Here is an 18933-nt window from a genome sequence, read left to right as displayed (position 1 = left end):
AAGAGGTGCAAAATTGGGAGCTGAATTTCCCTGGTTATAGAGTCTTCAGACACAATAGCGTGGAAGATTAAAAAGGATATACTAAATGGGCCAACGATGATATACTAAACGGGTCAGCGAATGAGGCTTTATGGGTTGAGCTTTGAAATAAAAAAGGGGCAATTACGCTGGGAGTAGACTATAGACCCCCAAATAGTGAAAAGGAGATGGAAGAACAAATATGTAGGCAAATTTCTGCCTGTAAGACCATGAGGGCAATAATACTAGGAGACTTTAACTAACCCAATATCAGCTGGGGACCAAAGAATATAAGGGACACTGAGGGAGAAAAAAATCATACAGTGTGTCCAGGAAATCTTTTCAACAATCAGTGACAAACCCAACGAGAGAGATGCAATTCTAGACCTCGTCTTGGGACTGTTGAAGGAGGTCATGGATAAAGGGTTGGGATCCTTGATAGTTGATAAGCTGCCAGGGTCTGATAGGTTGTTCCGAGGATGCCAAAGGAGGTCATGGAGCAAATAGCAGATACTCTGAGGATGATTTTCCAATCCTCACTCGGTACAGGTGAGGTACCAGAGGACAGTAGAAATGCAAAACATGGTTCCATGGTTTAAAAAGTATCAAAGGAAGTGCCAACCAATTATGAGCCAGTTAAACTTCCGTCAGTGGTGGGCAAATTAATAGAATCAATCCTGAGAGACAGCATTAACTGTTGTGTAGAATGGCATGGACTAGTCAGGGATTGTCAGCATGGGTTTGCTTAAGGAAGGTCTTGCCTCACAAATTTGATTAAATTCTTTGTGGAAGTGACAAGCCGGGTTGATGAACGACCTTCGATGGCGGCCATGGAGTGAGTGGTTGCATATTTGGTGGCTCTCAGTCGAGGTGGATTTTTTTTGGTCCTTTCCCACCCGAATTGTGTGATGTTCGTAGCAGAAGGTGCATGAGTGCCCAGGGAATGTGATACTCCTCTGGTGGGGCTGGAGTATGGCTCATCGGACGAGGAGTGCCACGAGGAAGAGCGAGTAACTGGTGCAGAAAAGATTATGCGATGCAACACAGGAGAAGATGGCGGATAGCAAGGGGTCAGTGCTGCCCTCCCAGTGGTCAATGGAATAGCTGGTGGAATTGCCTCAATGGCAAATTTCAGCAGCAGTGGAAAGAGACCTCAGAGGATTTGGTCAAGGTGGTGGAGCTGTTTATGGCGGTGATCGAGCGGGTGGAACAGAGGCAGGAGGCTCAGGGCCTGGCAATCCAAAACGTGGAGGAGTCGGTGGTGGAACATGAGGATTGATTGACCTCACTGGAGACGGAGATGGGAATGGTGTTGAGCAGCCCTGAAGGAGAAGCTGGAGGACCTTCAGAACCGCTCCAGGAGTGTGAGTACATTGAACGTTAGAGAGGAGATCTGTGTAAAGTGTGGGACACTTTGGGTGGATGGATTGGGGAAGGGTACGGCGGGGGAGTGGTGATGGTGATTATGCCTTTGGTTTCTCTTTGTTTGCTGGTTGCTGGGAGGGTTGAGAAGGGTGCGGCGTGGATTTGAAGGATGAGGGGTAGTCAGAGGTTTTGGGCGAGGGCTACCATGTTAGCTGGCTGGGCTAGTTAATGGGATTAAAGTGGGGTGTTGCCAGGGAGAAGGTGTGGGGGAGGAGTGAGGGGGGATGGGGTTGATTCTCTGTTTGGGTTGGGGGAGGGTTGCTGACATGGGTGTGGTTAGTGCGGCGCAGTTTGAGAAGGGGTATGGCTGATCGGGACAGGAGGAGGCCGTGAGCCCCCCGAGCAGGCTGGTTATTTGGAATGTGCGAGGGATGAATGGACCGGTTCAGCGGTTGCGTGTTTTCACGCAAATGAGGAGTTTGAAGGCGGACGTTGTGTTTTTGTAGGAGACGCACCATGGAAAGTTAATTGCAAGATATACCTAAAGTAGGGGCTGTTTAGCACAGGGCTAAATCGCTGGCTTTGAAAGCAGACCAAGGCAGGCCAGCAGCACGGTTCGATTCCCGTATCAGCCTCCCTGAACAGGCGCTGGAATGTGGCGACTAGGGTCTTTTCACAGTAACTTAATTTGAAGCCTACTTGTGACAATAAGCGATTTTCATTTTTCATTTCAAGTAGTGGAAAACCTCGATGATGTTGTGGTCACAGGAGTCCCTTGTGGAGTCTCACTTAAGTTGGGATCTTTACTCTGGATGTAACAGGAATGAGTGACAATGCCAAGCAGTGTGTTAAAATAACAATTTCATTAAATAATGGTGATTGCAATAATCATAGTGATGTAAAAATTATAGTTAATAATATCAAAAGAAAGATGTAAAAAGAAAGATAACTTTATTGAAAGGAGAAAGTACTTTCTAAATGTAAATGTCAGAACAAAAGGAGTTTTATTCAAAACGCAAACAAAACCCCCAAATTGTCCATTTCACAACAGGATGTTAAATTGGTAAAATCCTCCTTTAGTACATACATTCCCAAATTCATGAATAGTCTTGAGGACAGTTGAGTTGATGTCCTTTCCTCCATAGTCTTAAGTGGTCGCCTAACCCACTCCAGCTGCAGCCATAAATCCTGGAAGCTCTGTCCCTTAAGCTAAATTTCTGGCTTTATTTGAGCCTTTTGAGGCCCCTGCCTCAGGGCTGCACAATGTCACAGTGGTTAGCACTGCTCCCTCACAGCCCCAGGGTCCCAGGTTCAAGTCCGACCTTGGGTGACTGTGTGGAGTTTGTATATTCTCCCCATGTCAGAGTGGGTTTCCTCTGGGTGCTCCGGTTTCCTCCCACAGCCCAATAATGTGCCGATTAAGTGGATTGGCCGTGCTAAATTGAACCTTAGTGTCCAAAGATGTGCAGGTTAGGTGGGATCACACAGACATTCAACCCTCCACACCAACGGACAGTGGCAGCCATGTGTCCTTTCTGCAAGATGCACTGCAGTAACTCACCAAGATTCCTTCGACAGCACCTTCCAAACCCAAGACCGCTACCATCTAGAAGGACAACAGCAGCAGGAGCCTGGGAAACCCACCACCTGGAGGTTCCCCTCCAAGTCACTCACCTTTCTGACTTGGAAATATATCGCCGTTCCTTCAGTGTCGCTGGGGTAAAAGCCTGGAATTCTCTCCCTAACAGCACTGTGGGTGTACCTACACCTCAGGGAATGCAGCGGTTCAAGAAGTCAATTCACTACCACCTTCTGAAGGGCAACTATGGATGGGCAATAAATGCTGGCCTAACCAGCGATGCCCACATCCCATAAATTAATTTTTAAAAACAGGGGGCGGAATTCTCCGCTCCCGGGAAAAATCGTGAAGGCCGTCGTGAACTCGGCCAAGTTTCACGACAGCCTCGGAGCCCGCCCCTCTCACCGAATTCACTACCACCTGGGGGGGCGAGGAGCGGCGCTCCGTTATTCTCGGCCGCCGGGCCTTGACGCTTGAGTCAAGGCGGCACGCCGAGAATGACGCGACGGCGGCGCCTATGTGACCTCAGCCGCGCATGCGCAGGTTGACCGGCTCAAAAGCGCGCATGCGCGGCTGACGTCACGACGGCTGACAGCTCAATCCTGCGCATGCGCGGTGGCCGTCTTCTCCTCAGCCACCCGCAAGACGTGGCGGCTTGATCTTGCGGGGCGGCGGAGGGGAAATAGTGCGTCCCGTTGAGACGCCGGCCCGTCGATCGGTGGGCACCGAACACGGGCCTGTCCCCTCCCGAGCACAGTCGTGGTGCTCAGAGCCCTGTACTCCCCCCACAAGCCCCAAACGGGCATATCTCACCGTTTCCACGACGGCAGCGACCAGGTGTGTTTGCCACCATCGTGAAACGGTCGCGAACAGCAGGCCACTCGGCCCATCCAGGTCGAAGAATCGGCGGTCACCAAAAAAAAACGGCGAGCAGCGATTCTTCCGAGCGGGGGGTGGGAGAATCATGTGGGGCGCCAGGGGGTCGTGAAATTAGTCGGAGGGCCCTCCCGCGATTCTCCCACCCGGCGTGAGGAGCGGAGGATCGCGCCCAGGGGCTGGGGCAGGGAAGGGTGCTCCTACAGAGGGTCAATATAGACCCGATGGGCTGAATGGCCTCCTTCTACTCTGTAGGCATTCTATTCTATGGATCCTATGGAATTGAGATGTTCTCAAAACAAGAGTCTGGAATCATGAGTCCTTGTCAATTCTCCTCTCAGGCACTGAAAGACTTCATAGACTTTGCCGTATTTGATTTGTTTCCATGTCTTTTGATGGAGTCTCCCATCTTCCATCAGTCAGGTTGTATATCCATCAATCAATATCCATCTATTGATCCTGCTCCACCCCGTGTGTAAAGCTATTCATTGTCGTGCATGTAGTTCAAGGATCATCAAGTGCAGTGAGACAAAAAGACAACTTTTATTTTTGTGATCCAACTTGGAAAGGGGAAAGAAAGATGTCAGCTAAATTCCAGCTGTGGATGGCCAGTATGAAAAACACAGTCTTCGGAAAACACATCTACAGTTAATTAGATCTCCACTGATTACTATTGATACATTCATCCAGGCTCAATCACACCTAAGTTTTAACTGATGTCCTCAAAGTAGGATTCAATGAAGACTTATTAATGATCAGAAGTGATGCAGAAATAAAATTACAAAAATTAGTGATTGCCGGTTGTAAGCCTAAACATTCCCCTCAACTTAAATTCCCAGGGGCTGGTTTAACACAGTGGGCTAAACAGCTGGCTTGTAATTCAGAACAATGCCAGCAGCGTGGGTTCAATTCCCGTACCGGCCTCCCCGAACAGGCAACAGAATGTGGTGACTCGGGGCTTTTCACAGTAACTTCACTGAAGCCTACTTGTGACAATAAGCGATTATTATGCTGCGAGAGGCAGCATGGTTTTGTGAAGGGGAGGACGTGTCTCACTAACTTGATAGAGTTTTTCAAGGAGATCACAAAGCTGATTGATGCAGGTAGGGCCTTTGACAAGGTCCCTCATGGCAGACTGGTACAAAAGGTGAAGTTACACGGGATCAGGGCTGAGCTGGCAAGATGGATACAGAACTGGCTACGTCACAGAAGGCAGAGAGTAGCAATGGAAGGATGCTTTTCTGATTGGAGGACTGTGACTAGTGGTGTTCCGCAGGGATCAGTGCTAGGACCTTTGCTGTTCATAGTATAGATAAATGACTTGGAGGAAAATGTAACTGGTCTGATTAGTATGACTGCAGACGACACAAAGATCAGTGGAATTGCAGATAGCAATGGGGACTGTCAGAGGATACAGCAGGATTTAGATCGTTTGGAGACTTGGGCGGAGAGATTTGCAGATGGAGTTTAATCCGGACAAATGAGAGGTACTGCATTTTGGAAGGTCTCATGCAGGTAGGGAATATACAGTGAATGCTAGAACCCTCAAGAGTATTGGCAGTCAGAGAGATCTGGGTGTACAGGTTCACAGGTCACTGAAAGGGCCAACACAAATGGAGAAGTTAGTCAAGAAGGCATACAGTGTGTGAGATACCCTCAATCACGACACAGGAGAGAAGATAGATGATTCAAAGGCTTTAATCATCTGAGGACTGTACAGCAGCCGAGAAGTGTGCTCATCACATGTGGCCTGAGTGAGCCTTAACTTATATACCGTTTCCATGGGGTGGAGCCAGAGGCGGAGTCCTCCAGGGTTCCAAGCCCGGTCTTAAAGGGCCAATGCATTAAAGGTAAGGTACCATTATATCAGCTATTGATAACATTCATCACAGTATGCTTGCCTTCATTGGCCGGGGCATTGAGTTTAAAAATTGGCAAGTCATGTTGCAGCTGTATAGAACCTTAGTTAGGCCACACTTGGAGTATAGTGTTCAATTCCGGTCACCACACTACCAGAAGGATGTGGAGGCTTTAGAGAGGGTGCAGAAGAGAGTTACCAGGATGTTGCCTGATATGGAGGGCATTAGCTATGAGGAGCGGTTGAATAAACTTGGTTTGTTCTCACTGGAACGGCGGAGGTTGAGGGGCGACCTGATAGAGGACGACAAAATGATGAGGGGCAGAGACAGAGTGGATAGTCAGAGGCTTTTCCCAGTCTAGAGGGGTCAATTCTGAGGGGGCATAGGTTTAAGGAGCGAGGGGCAAGGTTTAGAGGAGATGTACGAGCCAAGTTTTTACACAGAGGGTAGTGGGTGCCTGGAACTCGCTGCCGGAGGAGGTGGTGGAAGCAGGGACGATAGTGACGTTTAAGGGGCATCTTGACAAAACATGAATAGGATGGGAATAGAAGAATACGGACCCCGGAAGTGCAGAAGATTTTAGTTTAGATGGGCAGCATGGTCAGCACAGGCTTGGAGGGCCGAAGGGCCTGTTCCTGTGCTGTACTTTTCTTTGTTCTTTGTAAATGGCATCATGTCCAATGGCGCTGTCGTCTTGTTTTCTCATCCACCAGACAGATTTAACCCTCACTCACACAGGCAGCAGGAAGCACATAACTGTTAGATAAGGACAACCGCTGAGGTTCCTCCAGCACTGCTCCTGGGGCCTCCATGCCTGCCCGACTCACAGTCACACCTGCCTGCTCCTGGGGCCTCCATGCCTGCCCGACTCACAGTCACACCTGCCTGCTCCTGGGGCCTCCATGCCTGCCCGACTCACAGTCACACCTGCCTGCTCCTGGGGCCTCCATGCCTGCCCGACTCACAGTCACACCTGCCTGCTCCTGGGGCCTCCATGCCTGCCCGACTCACAGTCACACCTGCCTGCTCCTGGGGCCTTCATGCCTGCCCAACTCACAGTCACACCTGCCTGCTCCTGGGGCCTCCATGCCTTCCCGACTCACAGTCACACCTGCCTGCTCCTGGGGCCTCCATGCCTGCCCGACTCACAGTCACACCTGCCTGCTCCTGGGGCCTCCATGCCTGCCTGACTCACAGTCACACCTGCCTGCTCCTGGGGCCTCCATGCCTGCCCGACTCACAGTCACACCTGCCTGCTCCTGGGGCCTCCATGCCTGCCCGACTCACAGTCACACCTGCCTGCTCCTGGGGCCTCCATGCCTACCCGACTCACAGTCACACCTGCCTGCTCCTGGGGCCTCCATGCCTGCCCGACTCACAGTCACACCGGCCTGCTCCTGAATCCCATGACCTAACCTAAAGGATGTGTGCCTCCTGGGTTCAGTGAACTTGCAATTCTCTCCCTCTCTGATTCCCCACAATGTCTGCATCTCAGACTGCAGCTCAACACCTCCAAAGTTCAAATCCCTTCTGATTCAGACACTTTGAATCACAACAACATGCTGCTGTTGTGGCAAACCACCTACACTGCCATCTCCAGCTAACATTGTTTTATTTATTTGTTAATTAAAGGGTTTGTTTTGCATCTATTCAATTTATTTAGTCTTTATTTTAAATCCATGATATAATTTTCAGTTATTGGTGTGCTTTTTATCTGTAACTATGTCATTCCTTCCTTGTGCTGTGACCCCACTTTGTGGATTTTTCTCAGACTCACAGTTCTTCCTTTTCTCCCTAAAATCTCTGGTCTCGGTCTGCATCTCAGCTCTAGGCCATTCCAATCTCAGCTTTAAACTGTTCTACCATTGTAGCCTCACTCTTTTTAAAATCACAGGGGACCTCCCTCTGAAACTACACTTCCTTGAGTGTAAAGTCACTGCCATTAAATTCCAGTCATGTATCTGACCACATCTTAGACCGGTTAGATTGGGTGACATCAGGGTCGCGTTAACTCACAGCTTACACATAGGGAACACCCCGGGTGAGTTCTTTTATTCACAGAAGATCACACAGGAAGCAGATGTAGACAAGTGGTACACAGCAATACGAAAATGAATGTGTGCCCTTTGTGTTTGTAAGTCACTTGATTCAGTTTCTCGATATTGTTACTAGCTGCTTCAAGTTTATTTTCTTTATTTGTTCATGGGATGTGGGTGTCACTGGGTCAGCATTTACTGCCCATTCCTGAGGGTGTTTAAGAATCAGCCACATTGCTGTGGATCTGGAGTTACATTTAGGTCAGACCAGGTAAGGATGACAGACTTCCTTCCCTTCAGGATATGCGTGAATCAGATGGGTTTTTACTACAAATTTCACCATCTGCCCTGGTGGGATTTGAACCTGGGTCTTCAGAGCATTACCCTGGGATACTGGATTATTAATCTCAATCCAACCCCCAATGAGTGTTCAGTCAATCAGTCAATGTTGTTTTCATAAAACTCTAGGTTTGGATAAATCATCTGAAAATGGTTTGAAATTTGGTCCCTGATGTAAGATACATGGATTCACAGATGATACAGATTTAAAAATAGTCACCAGGCAGAAACAACAAGACAGCATTTTGATTTATATCTAAAGAAATAACTTTATTTTCAAGTAACATTGCATATTTTAACAAATTGAACAATCTAAGACACAAATAATGCCATTGCAAAGGACGAAGCAGTCTGACTAAATCATTTCTATTTTGGACACATACACATCTACTCACATAAAGTAAGGCTAAAGAAATACTGGCAGAATAATCATTGTTTTTAAAATAAATTTAGAGTACCCAATTAATTTTTTCCAATTAAGGGGCAATTTAGCGTGACCAATCCACCTACCCTGCACATCTTTGGGTTGTGGGGGAGACACCCGCGCAAACACGGGGACAATGTGCAAACTCCGCGTGGTCAGTGACCAAGAGCCAGGATTGAACCTGGGACCTTGGTGCCGTGAGGCAGCAGTGCTAACCACTGCACCACTGTGCTGCCCAGAATAATAATTGTTAACTGAGAAAATTTTCATTCAACATTTTTGCTAACCATTATGTACAGTTAATTTGGGCACATTTCAGTACAAAACAATAAGAAATGTCCCATTTCATCTTTTTACATATCAACCACCTTGTGGCAAACCTGAGTGACAATAAGAACTGGAATAATGTTCATATTGTGAGCAAATGTACATTAGATTAACACTGACACTCACACAACCTCCTTCATAGCGAATTCCCACAATCACCAGACTTGGGCCTAACCTGAATTCACATTGCAAAGAAAAATATTTTGTTGTCTTTGGCCCCATTTGGAAAATAAAAATACTTTTCTGTTCTAAGGACACCTTCCCCTGCTTTGCCTAACATCTCTTGCAGGCAGAGTGCAGGCAATGGCCTGATTGGTCAGCAAACACGAACATGTGATGAACACCCTAATGTTATAAATGAATCAAACCAAGAGTGACAGTCAAAGTATCATTTACTCACTGACTGAAACCCTTAACCTCATAGACCTTGCACCATTGAGAAAAATGTAATTGAGTTTTATGGGAATTTTGTGTAATATCTAACACTCTATATTGGTGCTGTCATAGTTAACCACCTCGTAGACGCAGCGTAAGGAAGATGGTGCTCTCAGACTGAATATTGTAGTCAGCGAGTGAGTGACCATCCTCTAGCTGTCTGCCCTCATACACCAGGCGCTGCTGATTGGCTGGGACACCCTCCTGCCGCTGCACGCGTGCCTTTAAATCCTGAACAGACTCAGTGGGAAGAACATCATATGTAGATGTTTTCCCCTTTTCGTTCTTCAGGAATATCTGCATGCGCTCCTCCTTCTTGACAATCAGCATGACAACATTGCTGGGAGAGACATTGTAGTCACACAGCCTCTTGTCATCCCTCAGCTCCTCTGTGTTTCCGTTTTGTACCACCAGGCGCTGACGGAAATGGGCCACCTTGGTTTTTTCATATATCATCTTCTTGAGAGCTGAGACTTGGATGGAAGGGTCGATCTCAAGTTCAATAATCTCACCGGTCATAAACTTCACCTGGAGTCTCATCTTGTCAAATTGCTGTTGAGAAATGAACAAAATGTCAGTGACCGTGGAGATGTTTTGTATTGTGTATCAATCACATAATTTTAAACATGCAATACATTGTCCAGACAGTGACAGAATCGAGGGAACTAATATATTGTGTATTCTGCACCTATTCTACTCCCAACTCAATCAAACTTCCTTTCAATGTTTTATTCACAATGGGACAAACCATGGAGTTTGTGCACACTGAACAGTCGGTGGGTGTGTGGGATAGGGGCTGTCAGGTCTCACTCCGTCAAATGCTACCTCGATGTCACTCACGCAGTACTTTGCTCGTTGTGTAGAATCTTTCTCAAATGTGTTTGTTTTAAATACTGCACTAAGATGAAAGTGGATTTGTCAGACTGCCCAAAATCTAGTTCTGCCCCGGGGAGACAGCGATGTTTTATCTCACTTACATCTCTCTTGCTATTTAAATTTGCAATGATATTTATTCTCTTGTACCTTCACCACGTTCAAATGATATAATTTTATATTTAATTCTGAGTGAAATTGAACATAACACATTCAGACCCCTCCCCCCACATCAATTCACCCCTAACCTATCTTATTATTTTAGATTTTAAAAATTTGTAATTTTGGTTAATAAATGGTGAATGCATTGATTTCAAATATGTGAATAACTCCCTTGGAATAACGGGCATCGAAATTCACATAAAGATACAACCTTGTCTCCAAAAAGCTTGAAAGTTTAAAAGTACTGTTTTATTTTTCCCACCCAGTTTTAACAATCATTTTTCATAAATTGCGTCTGAGATTCAGAACATCCCAATTTACACACCAGAAATAGAATATTAAAATAGCCCCCAAACAGAATGAGAAATAGAATATTAAAAGAATCCCCAAACAGCAGAATGAACTTACAGGTACAGGATGCACAGATCCAGGAAAGTTAAACAGCTGGATATTTTCTGATGCACCGTTTCTGTGCAGTTCACCTTCTCTGTTTATCTTCGCACCGACTCTCAGATCTGGGTGAGATGTGTGAATTAAACTCTTTGCTTCTGCTGCTCTGTATGTTGCTGTGCCTCCGCTGTGTGTCTCCGTTTAACAATTCTCTGTCTCTCTCGCTGGCTCCCTCTACTTTCATTCTCCCAGCTTGTTTCCGAACGTCACAGCTTTGCTGCTCTCTGATTGCCCAACACTCCTGGCTCTGCCATAAACCCGCCCCTCCAGATCTGAGCTAAAGTTTCAATTTCCGAAAACACCCCCGCACAGTCTGACAAATGATCTCAGTCAGCAGCAAACAGCCTCTGATCAGTTTCACTTTCCATTTCCTTCCCAGCATTTTCACCCAGAAATGTCAGGGTGGGTGGGCCAGGGGGCAATGTGTTGATGCTATATTTCCCTCAGCCGTTTGAATACTTTTTACCCCAACAAATATCAACTTCACTCAATGTTTACATTTTTAAAGTTTCTTTTAAAACACACAAAGCAAGCATTTACGCTGCATTTATGTGTAACCATTTAAATGTTCTTCAGCGATCACTCACTAACAAGTATGGCTGTCTGTGATACTGGTCATGGGTTTTGTAATCATTATTATAATCTTTATTAGTGTCAAAAGTAGGCTTACATTAACACTGCAATGAAGTTACTGTGAAAAGCCCTTAGTTGCCACACTCCGGCGCCTGTTCGGGTACACAGAGGGAGAATTCAGAATGTCCAATTCACCTAACAAGCACACCCTACAGGACTTGTGGGAGGAAACCGGAGCGCCCGGAGGAAACCCACGCAGACATGGGGACAATATGCAGGCTCTGCGAGTCCTTGCATTGCTGATGAGTCCAATCCTAGAGCCACATCTTTGACTGAACACTTGTTAGGTGTTTCTGGGAGCTGGGATCGGTTCTTGGCTGGCTGGTATGTTCACAGACATCATCATCCTCTCCCTACTCCGTTCCGAGGTTCCCCACCTGCTTCAAGAAGACCACCATCATACGAATGCCAAAGATGCAGAGCTGGGCTGAGAAGTGGCAGATGGAGTTCAACTTAGATAAATGTGAAGTGATTCATTTTAGAAGGTCGAATGTAAATGCTGAATACAGGGTTAAAGGCCGGATTCTTGGAAGTGTGGAGGAACAGAGGGATCTTGGGGTCCATAGATCCCTCAGAGTTGCCACCCAGGCTGATAGGGTTGTTAAGAAAGCGTATGGTGTGTTGGCGTTCATTAACAGCGGGATTGAGTTTAAGAGACGCGAGGTTTTGCTGCAGCTTTATAAAACCCTGGTTAGACCACACTTGGAATATTGTGTCCAGTTCTGGTCGCCTCATTATAGGAAGGATGTGGATGCTTTGGAGAGGGTGCAGAGGAGATTTACCAGGATGCTGCCTGGACTGGAGGGCATGTCTTACAAAGAAAGGTTGAGGGACCCTGGGCTTTTCTCACTGGTGCAAAGAAGGCAGAGAGGTGACTTGATCAAGGTGTACAAGGTGACGAGAGGCATGGATAGAATGGATAGCCAGAGACTTTTCCCCAGGGTGGAAATGGCTGTAATGAGGGGACATAATTTGAAGGTGATTGGAGGAAGGTATAGGGGAAATGTCAGAGGTAGGTTCTTTACACAGAGAGTAGTGGGTGTGTGGGATTCTCTACAAGCAGGGGTGGTTGAGTCAGAGTTATTAGGACAATTTAAGCGACTCTTGGACAGGCACACAGACAGCAGTAAATTGAACGGGTGTCAGTTAGGGTGATCTTAGATTAGGATAAATGGTCGGTACAACATCGTGGGCCGAAGGGCCTGTACTGTGCTGTACTGTTCTTTATTCTAAGAACCAGGCAACGTGCCTCAATGACTACCGTCCGGTGGCCCTGACATTGATTGCAATGAAATGCTTCGAGAGGTTGGTCATGAGGCACATCAACTCCAAACTCCCAGAATACCTTGATCCACTGCAATTCGCATACCGCTGCAACCGGTCCACAGCAGAAGCCATCTCCCTGGCCCTACACTCATCCCTGGAGCATCTCGACAACAAGGACTCCAACGTCAGACTCCTATTTATTGACTACAGCTCTGCCTTCAACAACATCATCCCAGCCAAGCTCATATCAAAGCTCCAAAACCTAGCACTTGGTTCCTCACTCTGCAACTGGATCCTCGACTTTCTGACCCACAGACCACAATCAGTAAGAATAAACAACACCTCCTCCACGTGTTGTGAAAACTCGGAAGAAAATGACATTTGAAACATGAAAGTAACAATAAGAGTGTCTGAGGCTATATGTATCAAAGGGAGAAGTCCCACAAGGGGCTCCTCCATCCTTGCCTGCCATTTCTTCTGAAGCGCCTCATGCGACTCCAACTTCACTGCCAGGCCCCGAGTTCGTCCTCGCTCTCCGAGGCCTTTTGCCGTAGCTCTCAGATCTCCACACCTTGAGCCGTCTGAGTCGCCATGAGCTTGTCCAGCGAGGCCTTAAATGGTTCCAGGATCTCAGCCTTCAGCTCTCTGAAGCAGCGATGGAGCAGCTCCGGTTCCCCGCCTGCCGCCATCTTGTTTTTCCTGCCTCGCACCTTTCTCTGCTCCAAAGCCGATTTTTTGACCGCTCCGCTCCTGGTTCAGTCCATCCACCGGCAGATAAGCGCAGTGGATGTGTTCCCACCCGGGGAAAAGTCCAACCAGCACCGCTGATGGCCCCTTAAAGAGCCCAAAAGGCCAAAAATAGCGGGAGCTACCGAACATCTGGCTCAGCTCCGCATCACCGCAACCGGAAGTCATCTCTTGCTGTCTTTACAAGTCCCCTAACCCCCTCACGTTCCACATCACCATTCTGACCAGGAGTGCCTCACCCTCCCTCGCTGCCCTCCTAACTGCCATCACCATTACCCCACGCCCTACCTATCCACTGGACTGGTCCCCTCCCTCTGTTACCCATCCCCAACCCCCATCCCCTTTCCCAAAATCCCATCCACGTCCTCTTGCAAACACCTCACCCAGTATCAATCTGCTCCGCCAACCATTCACACCTTCCAGGTCCATTGAAACCTGTTCGACCAGGCTCCAATGCCCACGGCCCCTCCCCCCTCCACACTGCCGTTCACTAGCCAACCTTCGTTCGCTAGCGTGGTTACCCCTGCGAGAGCACCCCGTCCACCCCACCACACCCTCAGCAACGTGGCTCATCATGCCAAACCCCCTCCAACGCCCCCATCCCACACTCCCACCAACCGCCAACTCCAACCCCCCCTAGCCATACCGCCAGAGTAGGGAGACCGCATCCCCTAAACAACATAAAAACACATGCATAACAAGAAACAAGAACACATGCAAAAAACGCCCCCTTGACAAAAAATAAATCTAGGAAACAAGCTAAAAAAAAGCATTCCCAGTCCACACCATCAAAGTTCAGATCCGAACTCTCATCTCAGTCCCAGTTCTTCAGCATTAAAGAACATCTCCGCCGTCTCAAAGTAAAAGGCCTTTGAGTTGTGAGTCATTCACGGCTCCGCTGGGGCGACCACTCTGACCCTCACCCCACTGCTGTACAGTGCTGCCTTCACCCGTCCAAAGGCCGGCCGTATTTTCACCAATTCCACTGTCAGATCTAGGTATATACCAATCCCAACGTCGTCCCATTTCATTTTCCGCTTCTGCTTCGCCCAGCTCAAAACCTTCCCCTTCACGTGGTAGCTGTAGAAGCAGACTATGGCCGCGCTTGGTGGCTCATTTATTCCAGGCTTCAGCTGGACTGACCAATGTTCCTTGTCCAACTCATGGAGGGAGGGTTCTTCCCCCCTCCCCCACCAACATGGAGAACATGTTCGCAAAATACTCGGGTCAGCCTTGTGCCCTCCACCCCTTCGGGCACAGCCAAGATCCACAAATTCTGACTCCTTGACCTGTTCTCCAGGTCACCCACCATGGCTCTTAGCCCTTTATTGACCTCCGCCACCCTGGGCAGCTCCTCACCCATCGAGGTGAACTGGTCGCGAAGTTGCAACAATGCTCCTTTACCCCTTTCATTCTCTCCTTGGTCCCGCACTTCAAACATCAGCATAATTAATGCAACCTTTATCGGGGCAAGCATCTCCTCCACCCACTCTTTCAGCCAATCCGTCATCTCCCTCCAAAGCGCCTCTAAATGTTTGGTGAACAGCCTTTCAAACTGCCCCGACACCACCCCGGTCAGAATTTCAACCGTGATGGGAGCGGCCCCACCTGACGAACCAGCCCCCTGCCATCTTTCCTCCTGCTGGACTCACAGCAACACTCGCCGGCGGAAATTCACTCACCCCCTTCTTTCCAGGAACTTCCTTCTGGAACTTCGACATTCCACTGACTCCTTATGACTTCCCTCAACAACTCATCCAAAAAGTACCCCTGAGACTGGCGATAAAGACCAAAAATACAAAGACTCTAACAGGAGCCACCTAACGTGCGACTTCCACCTACATGTCGCCATCGGAAGTCCCACAAGTTTATTCTTGATGGTTAATCCAAGTCCATGCATCTCTGGCTGAACCTCAGGTTTTCATCGCCAGAAGAAGGTGTAATCACACCTCTCGCCGATCATTGCAGGCCTTGTCTGTGTGGTTTCCTTCAGGTAGACGCCTGGTGCAGGACATCTATTAACGTGGGAATGCCTTTGCACATCAGCAGATGCACGGTCCTTGACAAAGGGTAGGTCCAGTTTCAGTGACAAGGGAACCTCGATGCCTGGGGATCTCCCTCCTGCTGCGGGCTTCATCCGCCATTGCAGCCATTGATACCATATGGGTTTCTTCCCCCAATCCACTGTTGAGGACTTGTTTTGGATTGCACTTTGTCTGGTTCCTCCCCTCCGACCTTACCGTCACGGGTGACCCTGTCAGGAGTTTACGATTCCTGATGGCATTGCTCCCAGGATCAACGGAACATTCAAGCCTCTCCACCAGGACAATCCGGCAATCCAAGGAAATGATCTCTGCTTTAAAAACACACAGAACAAGACTTAGTGCGTTGCATTTATATTCAGATTAAACTGACCCGTTTGAGTAGCCATCATTAAAGCATGACGCTACATGTGTAAACATGTGTGACGGTGTGTCCCTTTGGCAGGTGGGTGAGTTTCTGGGAGCCACATGACCCATTGGGCCAATCGCGGTGAAGCGTGCAAATTGAGCACGGGGTGGACAGAGTGTTTGACAGTTGGAGTTCACTCGGGAGGATTTAAACTAATATGGCGGGGGGGGGGGGGGGGGGAGGGGGGGGACCAAAATGTGAGCTTAGAAGGTGTAATAACTGAAGGGGAATTAGAGAACCAAAATAAAGAACTACGTCACCCTCAGGCAGAGCAAAAAGGTGACAAGTGTGATAAGGGAGGGGGTCAATGCAGGATTGTGGGTGTTGTACCTGAATGTGCCCAGTATACGGAACAAGGTAAATGAGCTCGTTGCACACATCGAAATTGGCCGGTGTGATGTTTTGGGCATCACAGAGACGTAGCTGCAAGGGGCTCAGGGCTGGGATCTAAATACCCAAGGATATGTGTCCAATCGAAAGGACAGGCAGATAGGCAAAGAGGGCGGGCTTGCATTGTTCGTAAGGAATGAAGTTAAATCGATAGCAAGGAGTGATATAGGATCAGAAGGCATAGAATCTCTGTGGGTAGAGTTGAGGTAAAAGCTGGGTAGGGCAAAGGTAAAAAGACCCTGATGGGAGTTATGTACATGTCCCCTGGCAGTAGTCAGGAGGTGGGGCAGAAAATAAATCAGGAGGTAGAAAAGGCATGTAAAAAAAGCAATATTACAATAAACATGGGGGACTTCAAATGCAGGTGGACTGGGAAAATCAGGTTGGTCGTGGATCCCAAGAAAAGGAATTTGTGGAAAGTATAAGAGATGGTTTTTTGGAGTAGCTTGTGACAGAGCCTACTAGAGACAGTTAATTCTGGATTTGGTGATGTGTAATGAGGCAGGCTTGATTAGGGAACTTAAGATGAAGGAACCCTTAGGGAGCAGTGACCACAATATGATAGAATGAACCCTGTGGTTTGAGAGTGAGAAGCTGCAATCAGATGTAACGTTATTACAATTAAATAAAGGTAACTACAAAGACATGAGGGAGGAGCTGGCCAGAGCTGATTGAAAAGGAGCTGAGCAGGTAAGACAGTGGAATAACAATGGCAGGAATCTTTGGGGGTTATTCGGGAAGCACAACAGAAATTAATCCCAAGGAGGAAGTAATATGCTCAAGGGAGGACAAGGCATCCATGACTGACGAGGGAAGTCAAGGACCGCATAAAAGCTAAAGAAAAAGCAGACAAAGTGGCGAGGATTAGTGGGAAGCCAGAGGACTGGGAAGCCTTTAAAAGCGAGCAGAGGACAGCTAAAAAAGCAATAAGGGGGGAGAAGATGAAGTATGAGTGCAAGATAGCCAGTAATATAAAGGAGGATAGGAAGAGTTTTTTCAATATATAAAAGGTAAGAGAGAGGGAAAAATAGACATTGGAACACTGGAAAATGTGGATGGAGAAGTAGGAAACAAAGAAATGGCAGACAAACTGAATAGTCCCTGAAATTCCCCGTGAATTGTTACGTTGCATCAGTCTTCATGGTGGAAGACACCAGTGGGATGCCAGAGCTCCAGGAGAACCAGGGGGCAGAGGTGAGTGCAGTGACCATTACTAAGGAGAAGATTCTGAGGAAACTGAAAGATTTGAAGGTGGATAAATTACCTAGACCGGATGGACTACACCCCAGTGTTCTAAAAGAGATAGCTGAGGAGATTGTGGAGGCATTGGCGATGATCTTTCAGGAATCACTGGAGGCAGGAAGGGTCCCAGAGGACTGGAAGGTGGCCAATGTAACACCACTGTTTAAGAAGGGAGTGAGGCAGAAGAGGGGAAATTATAGGCCGGTTAGCCTGACTTCGGTCATTGGTAAGATTTTAGAGTCTATTATTAAAGATGAGATCGCAGAGTACTTGGAAGTGCATGGTAAAATAGGACTGAGTCAGCACGGCTTCATCAAGGGGAGGTCATGTCTGACAAATCTGTTAGAGTTATTTGAGGAAGTGACAAGGAAGTTAGACAAAGGAGAACCAGTGGACATGTTTATGTTGATTTCCAGAAGGCCTTTAACAAGCTCCCTCATAGGAGACTGTTATATAAGTTAAGAGCCCATGGCGTTCAGGGTAAGATCCTGGCATGGATAGAGGATTGGCTGACTGGCAGAAGGCAGAGAGTGGGGATAAAGGGTCTTTTTCAGGATGTCACAATATGCATTAATGATCTGGAGGAAGGAACTGGAGGCACGGTTGCTAAGTTTGCAGATGATACAAAGATCTGCTGAGGGGCAGGTAGTATTGAGGAAGCAGGCGAGCTGCAGAAGGACTTGGACAGGCTAGGAGAGTGGGCAAAGAAGTGGCAGATGGAATACAATGTGGAAACGTGTGAGGTTATCCTTTTGGAAGGAGAAATGGAGGCATAGAGTAAATTCTAACTGGGAAGGTGCTCAGGAAATCAGAAGCACAAAGGGACTTGGGAATCCTTATTCACGATTCTCTCAAGGTTAACATGCAGGTTCAGTTGGCAGTTAGGATGGTGAATGCAATGTTAGCATTCATGTTGAGAGGGCTAGAATACAAGACCAGGGATGTACTCCTGAGGCTGTAAAAGGCTCTGGTCAGACCCTATTTGGAATATTGTGAGCAGTTTTGGTCCCCGTATCTAAGGAAGGATGTGTTGGCCTTGGAAAGGGTCCAGAGGAGGTTCACAAGAATGATCCCTGGAATGAAGAGCTTGTCATATGAGGACAGTTGGGTCTGTACTCATTGGAGTTTAGAAGGATGAGGAGGAATCTTATTGAAACTTACAGGATACTGCGAGGCCTGGATAGAGTGGATGTGGAGAGAATGTTTCCACTTGTGGGAAAAACTAGAAGCAGAACACACAATCTCAGACTAAAGGGACGATCCTTTAAAAGAGAGATGAGGAGGAATTTCTTCAGCCAGAGGGTGGTGAATCTGTGGAACTCTTTGCCGCAGAAGGCTGTGGAGGCCAAATCACTGGGTGTCTTTAAAACAGAGATAGTTAGGTTTTTGATCAATAAGGGGATCAGGGGTTCTGGGGAGATGGCAGGAGAATGGGGATGAGAAAATATCAGCCATGACTGA

General features: G+C 47.7%; 1 protein-coding gene across 1 annotated transcript; it reads right to left on the bottom strand.

Annotated features, from left to right (window-relative positions):
• Positions 1–8321: 8321 nt before the first annotated feature.
• LOC119951983 (polyubiquitin-like) lies at positions 8322–10902 on the bottom strand. Its single transcript, XM_038775467.1, has 2 exons — positions 10702–10902; positions 8322–9810 (listed from the first exon to the last, which is right to left on the bottom strand). Exon 2 carries the CDS (start codon positions 9796–9798, stop codon positions 9331–9333), a length of 468 nt encoding a protein of 155 aa, XP_038631395.1. The 5' UTR covers positions 9799–9810; positions 10702–10902; the 3' UTR covers positions 8322–9330.
• Positions 10903–18933: the final 8031 nt, after the last annotated feature.

The sequence above is a fragment of the Scyliorhinus canicula genome, chromosome 1, assembly GCF_902713615.1.
Source record: "Scyliorhinus canicula chromosome 1, sScyCan1.1, whole genome shotgun sequence".
In the NCBI taxonomy this organism is placed as follows: Eukaryota; Metazoa; Chordata; class Chondrichthyes; order Carcharhiniformes; family Scyliorhinidae; genus Scyliorhinus; species Scyliorhinus canicula.
The sequence above is the reverse complement of the archived record's forward strand: the minus strand, read 5'-3'. Positions and strand labels throughout refer to the sequence as shown.